A 12294-nucleotide genomic window follows, 5' to 3' on the forward strand; every position below is an offset into this window, starting at 1 on the left:
CTGTCTCTGGGATTCAGCTCAGCCAGGTTTCTCCTCTTGCCCATAAAGATGACAAATGGCCCATTCCTAGCTGACACCTCAGGTTGACACTCCAAACTGACATTCTGAAACTGCCAGATGCTCTGCTTTGAGGACTCTGTGGAACTGGCTTGTTAAAACCCTTAGTGACCCCCTATGGCAACTCTTTGCATTCTATCTGCTCTCAGTTCAGCCTCCAGAACCCTGTGGTCACATTAATCCTCCCCGTAGCCTTTCTGGTGTATGTGTGTGTACATATGTAAAGAATTATGTAAAGTTTGATGTGTTGAGTATTATAGATATTAGTAAATAAGATTGGAATAAAAGAACCTGTGATTCCCCAGCTTACGATTATCAAGTGATATGAGTTTTAGTGAACTGTTATTTCCATAAGTTATTTGTTATTCCAATAAGTTCTGATATTGTGGAAAGACACACATCATTTGGTCTATGTTACTGGCACAGTTCACTCATAACAGACAACCAAATGTATGGCTCTTAATTGGATACGATTCTGGACATGACCACCTGTGAAGGACATTTTGGGGAGAATTTGGAAAACTGGAGTATGGTTTTGGTATTAAGATGAAAACTTCAGGAAATGGAAAAAGGGAGACTATGATTTTTTTTTTTTAAAAAAGCAAATTACAAAAGGTTTTATATGACTTTATTTTGTTTTATATGTTCAGAGAAGATCTGGAAAGATAGCCACTGAGATACTATGTTTGATCTAGGAAATGGATTATGATGTTTTATTTCTTGTTGTATTTTGCATTTTCTTCTTGCAGAGATATTATTTCTCATGTTTTTGGTGTGTTGTATAGAATAACTTAGAATCTATGCAGTACAGGTTTTAGCACATAATTGTCATAGCTGAAAGTATTTTTGAGAGTAGAAAAGGTGAGTACAGTGGCACATGCCTATAATTCCAGTTATTCAAGAAGGGGAGGAAAGAGGATTACAAACATAAGGCCAGCCTGGGCAACAGTGAGACCCTGTGTCAAAAACAAAAAAATAGCAGGGGGTGGAAGTACAGCTAAGTAGTGGAACATGTGCTTAGCATAAACAAGGTCCTGAGTTTGTTCCCAAAACTACACACACACACACACACACACACACACACACACACACACACTCTCACAGGAGAGTGGAAGAGTTTGTAAATGATATTTAGTTGGGCAATAGAATATTTTAAAATCCCACTTTTCAGGAAAGAAATGACAAAGAGCAGAAGTTGGTCTAAAGAAATCCACATTCTGGTACCAGCTTCAGCACAGTTAAGTTTGGCTCTGGGAAGAGAATAGAGAGGAGGCCAGAGACAGAGAAGTCTAGGGCAAATGAGCAGTATGCCAAAGCCCTTCTGAATTCACAGCTGTCCTTCATGGCAATAGGTGGTGGAGGGTGGAGGTACCTCCCAGAAGGGGAAACTCTTGATGGGTTTGAAGGAGTTAAGAATGTGTCTTCTCAAAATACACCAAATGCTATATTGCTAATTTCCAGCTGAAATGACTTGGAGTTGTAGCTGCAAAAGGGGCCACATGACCTGTCTTTTCCTACATACAACAAGCTGTAAAGATTCTTTTGGGAGGGATATCCTTCCTGTACCAAGGTGGAAAAATAGTCTCAATTTCCAGATGCTGGTAATTGGGGATATACTGAATAAATTCACTCAGAGTAACTCTTATCTTCTGCTAGCTTTTACATTGGCCCTCCTCATAGCTCCTCTTGATACCTTGAGAACTTACTACATAGTTCACTTACTACACATTTGTCCTGTGAGTCCTTCGGAGGTATGGGGGACAGGGGGTAGAGCAGATCTCTTTCTCCCCTGCAGGTTCAAGTATTGACCTTGCCCCTTGGAATCCCTGGTCAGTGCACCACTCTAAGAATGGAGAAGCTGGATTGAAAAGACTGGTGGTGTTCAAACATGGTAGAACCAAGGGAAACAACAGGGCCAATTACGTTTCTAGGATGAGATGAAAATATTATAAACTTTGAGAAAGTTGCTAAAAAGTTTAACTGATAAAGGCAGAGGAATGTTTAAGCCTTGAGTATTGATCCTTTTTTTTTTTTTTTTTTTTTTTGGTACTGAGGAAACCTAGGGTTTCACTCATGCTAGCAAGTGCTCTACTACTGAGCTATCTCACCAGCCCTTTCTCAAAAAATTTATTTTGAAACAAGGTCTTGCTCAGTCTCTGAAAGAGCTGACATTAAAAGTATATGCCACTGCACCTGACTCCTCGTGTTTTATTTCAGGAAATTAACTTATGTTACATATAACAAGTTAAATAAAATAAATAGAATTTCAAATTTCTCAGTGATATATTTTTCTTAGCCTTAGAGGAATCTCTTCTGGTGAAGAAATCACAAATCCAGCAATTCCTTAGTTTTTCTCTGTTCAAATATAATTCCTTTTCTTTCCACTTGAGATGACAAATATGGTAAGATGCCATTTAGAAAATATTTTCTGTCTTGCTCTATATATAGATAGAAGTTCTGAAATGTTATTTTTTATCAGTTTATTTCAGAGGTGGGATTTTAGGTGAAGTGTTGCTTTCTTTTTTTTTTTTTAAGGAACAGGTGTGAACAAAGGTCAGATGTTCCAATTTTTTTTTTTTTTTTTTTGAGAGAGAGAGAGAGAGAGAGAGAGAGAGAATTTTAATGTTTATTCTTTTAGTTTTCGGCGGACACAACATCTTTGTATGTGGTGCTGAGGATCAAACCCAGGCCGCACGCATGCCAGGCCGAGCGCGCTACTGCTTGAGCCACATCCCCAGCCCCTGAAGTGTTGCTTTCTTTTATTTTTCTAGAATGTTAAAATTTTTAGTAGGTCATTCATATAAATAATAAAAGTCATCTTTTTAAAAAAAGTACCATTAAACAAAAATTATGGGAGCCTGTTAACTGGATGAAGATATTGCCCTAAGCCCCAAGAAATCATTTCAAACCAATATGGGGTTACTCAGATAAATGCTACATCGTTAAAATAAAAGCAGAAGACCCCAAACAGACCAGCTTTTCCTAAAAACAGGAGATTCCAGTCTTCCTGAGTCAGGGTAATAAAAGTCTCCTCTGCTTCCACACTTACAAAAAGGCAACTTGATGTTAATCAATCTGTTTTTTCCTATTGTTGTTTCCTTGCTCCCACCTTAAAAAATTACTGTTCTGCTATCCCCTAGAGAGAGCTCTCTTTTTTGTGGAATGGAAGCTGCCTTGCTTGATTCATGAATTGTGAATAAAAGCTAATTAGATCTATTGACTAAATTTGTTGTAATTTTCTCTTTTAACAGTAATTATTTCAAAATGATGACAAAAACCTCTGCCCCCACCCCTACCCCTCTTGTGGTCCTGGGGATTAAACCAGGGCTTGGTACAATGCTACCAAGAGCAAGACCTAAGAGCAAGGCTTTGGTACCTTGGTGTTCAGAACATAAGGAAACATGTAGTCTATAATTAGAATCCTACTACAGACTTGTAGTCAGGAAGAGAACTTATGTGGTGCTACTCCTGTGTAGCCTAATAGGAGGTTAGGCTACACAGACACACCTAATCACATTCAGAGCCCCAGGCTTAGAGCTATAGTTTGGATCTTAAGTGTCCCCCAAAGGCTCATGTGTTAAGTTTGCTCCGCAGAATTACACTACTGGGAAGTGGTGGAAACTTAGACAAATTCTATTTTCCATGCTCTTGCCCACTTCAGAAACAATGTGTGGGCATAATTTGAAGGGGGAAACTGCTTGTTATGCAACCAGAGAAGAGGGAAATGGGGAGTCAATTGGACTAAGCCAAATCTAAGGCTGCTTTCATAACACTGGTTTAAGTTTTCATGCAATTGTTCCACGTAAGCTTGTTCATGATCTTCCATGAGTCTAATATGGTGTTTTTCAAAGTACTACTCATGACTAAGCTAAGAAGTGAGTGTAGTATTTCACAGGGAGTGTTTTTCTGTTTTGTTTTGTTTTTTATGTATATGTGTGTTGTGATGCTAGGAATCAGATACAGGAACTAGAACATGCTACATCCCTAGCCCTCAGAAAGTGGTTTTTAAATGACAAAAGATTAAGTTATATAACAAAGTGGAATGCTGTATGACCCCAACTTTGAAATTTTTAGAAAGGAAAAAACCTTTGATGTTTGTGTATGTTTTTATGCATCTATATAGAATTATTTTAAAATTATAAGGATATATTTTAACAGTTACATGGAGAGTAGAATTGAGAAACACACACACACACACACACACACACACACAAAGTCTAATTGTAATTACTTACAATTGAAGTCACCTTTTCTCTCTTATCTGGTTTTTATTCCTTTATCAATTTTCTCATCATGTTAGCGCTAAAGTCACATACCTTCTTTTACCTACTGATTCATATTTCCATTGACCACTGTACTAAGTCCCCAGGAAACAATGATAAATGCCAGTATTTGCCTTAAAAAGAGTTTGGTCTACTGGGAAAGGCAGGTTCATAAATATTTAATTATAAATAATCTGGTAAAGGGCAGAGTATAAAATCTTAAAGAATATGTTAAAAAGTGAGGCAACATTTTAAAACCTTGTCAGAGGTGAGAAAGAGACAATGTCCACAGGACACAAAAGGGATGAGGCTGGAAAAGTGGGCAGGCCCAGACTGCAGAAAGGCTTCGTCTGCTCTTAGGGCAATTCAGATATCCTCTGAAAAGTAATGGAAACCTCTGAAGCAAGAGAAAAATTTAGTTGATGTTTTTAGATAGACCACTCTGGAGCCTATATGGAGAATGGATTCAAAGAAACATGACTTGAGACAGGGAATTAGCTCTATACCACAAACATATACTTTTTTTTTTTTTTTAAATGTCCCTATCTCTGTGGAGTGTCCCATGGTTCTCTATTCCATCTCCCCCATCAATTATATCACAGATGGTGGTAGAGAGGCAGAGATATCACATCATTGAAAATGTCTTACAACCTTTCAGGACCTCCTCAGCCCCCACCCTAGACTCTCTTTTAACATTTTTAAAACATCTTTTATGGTACTAATATTCTCTCTTGGATTTCCTTTGACTGTATATAAGTCTTACATCTCCTATCAGATAACTGCACTACTAGATTTTTTTCTATAATGACACAGTATTTAACAAAACGTCTTTGGGAAAACATTCTGCTTAAATAACTAAGATCTAAGTTTATAACATTAACCACTCTCTTGAGTGCCTGAATGATATCTCCACCTGCATCTCCTTAATCTTAAATGGGTCTAATCCCAATGGACTTGGGTGTTTCTCCACCTACTGCCAAACCAGCCATGCTTCCATTCAATATTTAGGTGTCTATCCAAACCAGGAGTCATTTTTGACAGTTCACTGTCCATAATCTGCCTTGAACACTCAGCTACTAAATGCTGTGCACATCTCTTCCATTTCTCTTTTCCTTTGCCTTAGTTCAAGATCTGAAATGCTTCCCTGTATTTTCCTATCCCCTACTAAATCTGCATAATGGCTATCAGGATTACCCTACTAAGGCAGAGATATGACTCACCTTTTAAATAGCTGGAAACTCCACAACGATCATGCCCAGCTTTACACACTGCTATACACTAGAGCACAAGATTGTTGGCACAAAACCAGCACACAATGAATGTTTTTTATGAAAACCCCTCAGTGTAACTCCACTCTAAACAGAGTGAAACTAATTGAGACTCTTGGATCCCACGTTACCTTTCCAATTCTAGCTCTTACAATGTCCCTCGGATGTTTCTAAGTGATTGGAAATAAAGATTCGTACCCTTTTGGATCCATCCCTGTGGCATTCTCCCTTTCGTTCTACTGGTGATTAATGGATGGTTTTACTTCCCAAGTAACAGAATTTGGTTCTCTTTACTACTTGTGGCCCCCAGTCTGTCCATCAGATGGTGGTGCTAGCAGCACCAGGACCAGGTTTTTGTGCCCTGTGTCCCCAGAACAATGTCAAGCCTACCAGAGAGACTCAGTAACTGTGTTATGAATGAATAACTGCGTGGACGGGTTCCTCGAGATCCTAATCCTCTTGGTCACAGTGACCGGGAGGGACGAGGTTGGGGGACAGAAGGGAATATAGCGATTAGCCTTTGGGAGTGTGTTTTCTTCCTTTTACCCTCGCCCTTCCTTTTTTGTGATGCTGGGTATTGAAGCCAGGTTCTCGCGCACGCTAGGGAATCAGTGTACCCGGGCGCTTCCCCTGAACTAAATCCCAGACCCACGTCCCCCACATCCACACTACAGGGGATTCAACCCAGGGGCGCTCTACTACTGAGCTACATCCCCTGCCCTTTTTATTTTGGTACAAGGTCTAGTTTAGTTGCTGAGGCTGGCCTCGAGATCCTCCTGCCTCAGTCCTCCCAGTAGCTGGGATTATAGGTGCGCGCCACGGCACCCGGCTCTGCCTCCTTTTTAAGTTGAATACGACACATGCGTTCAAAAGACACGAATCCTAGCTGTATGGCCTGTGAGCTTTCACAAATAAACACACTCGTGAAACCAGCACTCGGGTCATGGACCCTAACACTCATTTTCAAGACCCAGAGGCCTCCCCGCACCCTCTCCCATTGCGTGGCCTTTTCGACTCTCAAAGAGCCGGAGTGCGCAGGTCCTGGGCCCTCTGGTCGCGGTGACAGTCGCCCTGAACGGGTCAGAACAGCACAAGGACCGGAGAAGCCTCGCCTTACCGATGAACTTGAAGCGACTCATGACAGCGCCACAGGCTCCTCCTCGGCGGAAGCGGAAGTGCCCACAGACCGGTCCGCTCTTCCGGTCACTGGTCCCTCCCCTCAGCCGCGGACGCCCCGGTTCCCGGCAGCCCTCGCGGCTGCTGAAGGAGAGCGGGGCGTCATGGCGTTCTCGGCGCCTACTGCCTATCTGACCCACCAGCAGAAGGTGTTGCGGCTTTATAAGCGGGCGCTGCGCCACCTCGAATCGTGGTGTGTCCACAGGTGGGAAAGGGGCGTTCGTGTCTCGGGACGTGACCCTGGGGGCGGGGGGACGCCGGGGAACCAGGCGCTCAAGGACTTTGGGGACGGAGCGGGAGGGTGACGTCTCGCCCTTCAGAGCCGGCCCTTGGACCTGGGTCTGCAACCGACTTCGCCGCCCAGAGCTCGTGGACTTTGAAGAGGAGCTGTTCTGATGGGGGCTTCAGCCCGGTTCAGTGAAACCAGCGCAGGACCCGGCGCACAGGGTCGCACTAAGATGAAGTCTAAGGAAAGCTTTCTTCGTGATCTTGTGGTTCTTAATATTTCAACAATAGTATATATAGCATTTCCTTTAGTCCGTCAAACAACGCAGGAGTTGGAGATTATTTTAGCTTTGTTGTGCAGATGCGCAGAGAGAAGCACTGGGAGTAATTTGTTGAAGGCGGAACAGCTACCGATGTCGAGCCGTGACTCCAAAGCATCATCATTCTCTTACCCTTCCCACCATCTTTTTTCTGTATAACTTCAGTCCTGGTTACATTCCCATCTTTTTCACCTCCCACGTAATTGCCTTTCCTCTTCTTTTTATCTGAGAACAATGCTGTTACAATATATTGATTTTTGTGACCTAAATGCAATGCAAGGTGGAGTGACAACCCGCCTTGTGTGAGTGCTTGGCTTCCGGTCTTTTAACAGAATCCCAAAACCTAGTTCCAAGTGAAGAACTTCTGGGAAAAACCTCTGGATGATGAAAACTGCATAGGCCTGGAAGGGTTGTAGTGGGTATTCTCCAAGCTCAGATTGCATATTGCTTTTTATACTTCCTTTGGTGGGCAGGATGATGGCCAGGTACAATGTCATACAATTGTCCACCCCACTGACAGTTGTTTTTTTTATTATTTAGTTGTAGTTGGACATAATACTTTTATTTATTTATTTTTATATGGTGCTGAGGCTTGAACCCAGTGCCTGGCACATGCTAGAGCCACAACCCCAGCACCCCTCTCCCTGCCACACACACACAGTTTTTCTTATTCAATTTTCTTTTAATATGATTGGCAGCTTAGGTTCTATGCTGGATGCCAAATAAATATTAGTTAATCCCTTCTTTGAGCTGCAGCAGTTCATGGATTAATAGGGGAAGTGGACATGTAAATAAATACATAAGAGACTTGTCAATCTTGTGAAGAATGTTAAGCCGTCAGAAATTCAGGTAATGCTGAACTACAGCTGGAAATATTAGAAGTATCTAATCATGGTGTGGTGCAGAGGAAGCAATCATGATATGGCAGCTCCATTGGTAGGAATGGGGGTGGGGTGCCAGGAAGTTACACTGTTCATCCAGGAGGGGTTAGTGGGAGTATAACTCCTGTCAGACTGTGCTATACTGCTCACTTGAGTAAATAACATTTCTACTCTCTAAAATCATTTTGCTTAAGGGATAAATACCGGTACTTTGCTTGTTTGTTGAGAGCCCGGTTTGAAGAACATAGGAATGAAAAGGATATGATGAAGGCCACCCAGCTGTTGAGGGAGGCAGAAGAAGAGTTCTGGCACAGTCAGCACCCACAGCCATATATCTTCCCTGACTCTCCTGGGGGCACCTCCTATGAGAGATATGAGTGCTACAAGGTAGGTGAGGATGTTAGTGGTGAGTGCTTTCTGAGAAGCAGAGGCAGTCTTTATTTCTCAGTCCCAAACCTCAGTCTTCTATACCACTAGGAGATTTCTTTCCAGACAGTTGTTAGATAATTTTTTTAGGTGTCAGTTTTCTCCTAGATGTCACTAAGACTTTTCTTTCTAAACTCTGCTCTAAGGTCTTTCAATATAGTTTTTGGCAAAGTAAAGCTAAATTATTTGATAAATAGTTCATTTGCGGATCTTACTTAATGTATTGGGACTGGTACTTAATATTCTGAGATACTCTTAAGTAATACTTCCAAATAACAAAACCACTGTGGTTATTTAGAAAATGCAAGTGATGGAGGAGTTATACCAGTTCTCTTTGTCACCAATTTTCAGCTGCTTTCTTTCACTGTAAGGCATTCTCCTCTATCTTAGGTCCCAGTTTGTCCTCCACAGTTTTTCCTCCATTATTCATTGTGCAGAGTTAGACCTGGCCTGATAGTGGCAGTGGTTATAAAAATGCACCTTGATTTTTGTCTTGTCTCCTGAGCAAGCTCTGTCAGTACCTTGTCAATGAATCCTGTGGAATGACACCATGATTTCCTCTCCTGGCAGATTCCAGAATGGTGCTTAGATCACTGGCATCCTTCTGAAAAGGCAATGTATCCTGATTACTTTGCCAAGAGAGAGCAGTGGAAGAAACTGCGAAGGGAAAGCTGGGAGCGAGAGGTGCGTCTACTTGCAGTTCAGTGTGCAGCTCGGTCAATATGTGGACAGTCAGGTTCTGCTCTTATATGTTGAGATCTAGATTCCAGCCCTGACAGTTACTCTGACCCCTTGCTTCTCAGATATACCTGAGTTTCTATTTAACATTACCATCTGATAAATATGTTAAAAGGTATTCCCTAAGTCTTTTTGGCTTTTCTATTCTTTAATTTTGTTTCTCCCCTCCTCCTCAGTCCTTTGGCTGATCTTATATCCTGCTGTTCCTTAACCTTCCTCTACCCTAGAGCCTTAGGTATTTTTTGTCATCTTATTATCATATTTACATTTTTTGTATTATTTATTTATTTTGGTACTGGGGATTGAACCCAGGAGTACTTTACCCTGAGCTACATCCCCAGCCCTTTTTCTTATTTTACATTTTTTTGAGACAGAGTCTTCCTAAGTTGCCTAGCTGGCCTGGAACTTTCTTCCTTCCTCATCCTCCCAAGTTGCTAGGATTACAGATGTGTGCCCCTGCACCTGACTGAGGGTTACATTTTTATTTCTATTTTATTTCATTTTTTGATGGAACTGAAGGTTTAGCCCAGGGCCTTACACATATTAGGCAAGTGCTGTACCACTGAGCTACATCCCCAGCCCAGAGTTACATTTTTAAAATCTTAATCTTAGTAAAATGTGAATAATATATTGGAGAAGTAGAGAATCCATTTTGGAGTTGTTGCAGAAATTCAGTCAGAAGGTTATGGTGACTCACATTAGGTGGATACAGTGGCTCTGGAAGGAAACAGATATTTAAGATGTTTTTGTTAGAGGGATATGAAGATTGGAATTGGAGGATGGAGGGGGAACAGGGAGGAATCAAGAGTGGTTTCTAAGTTTTAACATCTAGAGTTTGGTGGTGACAGCGATGGAGATGGGGAAGACTACAGAGGAGGGGGGTATATAACTGTTAGAGAAATAAGCAGGCATTCAATTTTAGAAGTATGGAGTTTGATAATTCTGTCAGACAACAAATGGAAATATCAGGAAATTTTGGAGGTAGGAATTCAGAACTTCAAAGAGAGATTTGGTATAGATATAGATAGAAATAGAAGTTTGTGTTTTCAAAGCCAGAGAAAGGAAGGAGATCCTTAGCATAGAGTGTAGAGAAAGAAAAAAAGGAAAAGGGATTCTCCCTTCATTATAGTTGGACGTAAGCTATATGTAAATACATTAGTGTTGGAAGTTTTGAAAGTAACTCTTATGTGTAATAGCTTATGTTTTTTAGTGAGTTAAGAAGAAAAGCCAAAGGAAATGTGTGTGGTATGTATGGAGAATGTGGGAAAGGTATGCTAGTCATGGAGACAGGACAAGCTTGCTGGAGAAAAACAGGATTGCCAGATGATTGTAAAGGCCCTTTTGATGCTGGGGATAATTGATGTTCATTCCAGACTTCTTTTTTCCTCTTTAGCAATACTAAACTGTCTTAAGTGTGGATAATGTGTTTCTCCATTATCCAGAGTTAATAAGGAGTTGTAAAAAAAAAAAAGAGAAGGTATATCATGATGGAATCTAAGCTGGTTGCAGAAAGAGGTGGTTGATGCAGAGAGAGGTCAAATTGGAAGGGAGAATCTGTGAATTTTTAATCCCTTTGAGTTTCATGTCCAATGAGACATTTAAGCAAGTCAGCTAGAAGGACAGGTAGTCATTGGATAATTCTGAATCTTGATTTTGGAAGTTGTGCGGCTTCTGGGTAAGGTCCCCAGGATATTAACCCTTAAGAGTCCTTGGCCAAGGTGGAGTGGAAGAAAGGTCACTGTGGCCAAGCGGTACCATGTTTTGTAAGAAAAGTTGCAATATGTCAGGCACAGTGATAGACCTGTAATCCTAGTGATTCAGGAGGCTGAGCAAGAGGACCACAGGTTTGAGGTAAGCCTCAACAACTTAGAAATAGAAAATAAAAAGAACTGGGGATGCAGCTCAGTAAACAAGTGCCCCTGAATTCAGTCCCCACTACCAAAAAAAGAAAAGGAATGAAATGTTCCAACATTTAGAAGCTTGAAGTACATTTCTTCATGTTGAGCAACAGGCTCATTCTGCAGTTGATCACCAATGACCTCTTCTCCTGCAGACATTTGGAAGGAGCTTTGGCTCCTGGGTTTCCTCTTCTATTAGTGATATTGGAGATTACTTGAACTGGAGTATTTAGGCAACATCAGGCAGAACTGAGCCCATTTTTATGTGTGATTTCATGTTACTTCTTGTTCTGGATGCTACCCAAGGGTCTTTACAATTAACATCTCTAATATATACCAATTGGGGTTTCTTTCTTTTTTGTGTGTGGTGCTGGGGATTGAACCCAGGGCCTTGTGCATGCGAGGTAAGCACTCTACCAATTAAGCTATATCCCCAGCCCAACCTGAAGTTTCTTAATGGTGCTTTTGGAAAGCACTTAGCTGAGACACAGGAATCAATGTGTTCTGCGTGTACCCATGGGGAACCTTAACAAGAGGAATTGTCATATTTGGCTTAAGGAGTTAAGAGAGGTAGGAGAGTTTGTTCACAACTCACTGCTTTAAGATTAGGAAGACTAAGGAGAAAAGCTTTTCTGTCCAAGTAAAAGTGTGGTTATGGGATCCGTGCAGGTACATACAAAAAACTCCTCAGTGGTGAGGCTCAGACTGTGTAATGGGGCACACTACAGAAAGAAAGCTGTCACTTCACAGCAGCAGGTGAGTCTTAACATTAGTCATATTCCTTAGTAATTGTTCCTTCCTTGCCTTCTAGGTTAAGCAGCTGCAGGAGGAAACCCCACCTGATGGTCCTAAAACTGAAGCTTTGCCTCCTGCCAGGAAGGCAGGTGATCTGCCCCCATTATGGTGGCACATTGTGACCAGACCCCGGGAGCGGCCCATGTAGAGAGAGAAGAGAGACACAGGCACCTCATTATTCATGCTTGCAAGTGAAATAAGTTACAGAACATAAATACACTTGCCCTAATAAAAATAACTAAATATGG

The 12294-nt window shown here is 41.5% G+C and overlaps 2 protein-coding genes across 7 annotated transcripts in view; one reads left to right on the forward strand and one right to left on the reverse strand.

The window, feature by feature from the left end:
- The window catches only part of Tatdn1 (TatD DNase domain containing 1), a 33535-nt gene extending 26717 nt beyond the window's left edge, over window positions 1-6818 (reverse strand). For 2 of the 5 annotated variants that reach the window (XM_048802106.1, XM_048802105.1), the window contains exon 1: window positions 6705-6818. In XM_048802106.1, coding sequence (XP_048658063.1) covers window positions 6705-6726 — 22 coding nt within the window. In that variant the 5' untranslated portion in view covers window positions 6727-6818. The remainder of the gene's footprint in view (window positions 1-6704) is intronic. The other 3 variants (XR_007347184.1, XM_015486457.2, XM_048802104.1) reach the window with 3 other exon arrangements.
- On the forward strand, window positions 6802-12294 carry Ndufb9 (NADH:ubiquinone oxidoreductase subunit B9). Of its 2 annotated transcripts, none has more exons than XM_048802102.1 (4): window positions 6802-6968; window positions 8384-8576; window positions 9186-9299; window positions 10420-10497. In XM_048802102.1, the coding sequence occupies exons 1-4, from the start codon at window positions 6868-6870 to the stop codon at window positions 10480-10482; spliced, it is 471 nt and encodes a 156-aa protein (XP_048658059.1). In that variant the 5' UTR covers window positions 6802-6867; the 3' UTR covers window positions 10483-10497. The 2 variants fall into 2 exon arrangements, with proteins under 2 accessions (XP_048658059.1, XP_015341945.1); XM_015486459.2 differs by lacking the exon at window positions 10420-10497 and adding an exon at window positions 12063-12294 and having other exon boundaries at window positions 6808-6968.

This window comes from Marmota marmota, unplaced genomic scaffold, assembly GCF_001458135.2.
Source record: "Marmota marmota marmota unplaced genomic scaffold, marMar, whole genome shotgun sequence".
NCBI classification, from domain to species: domain Eukaryota; kingdom Metazoa; phylum Chordata; class Mammalia; order Rodentia; family Sciuridae; genus Marmota; species Marmota marmota.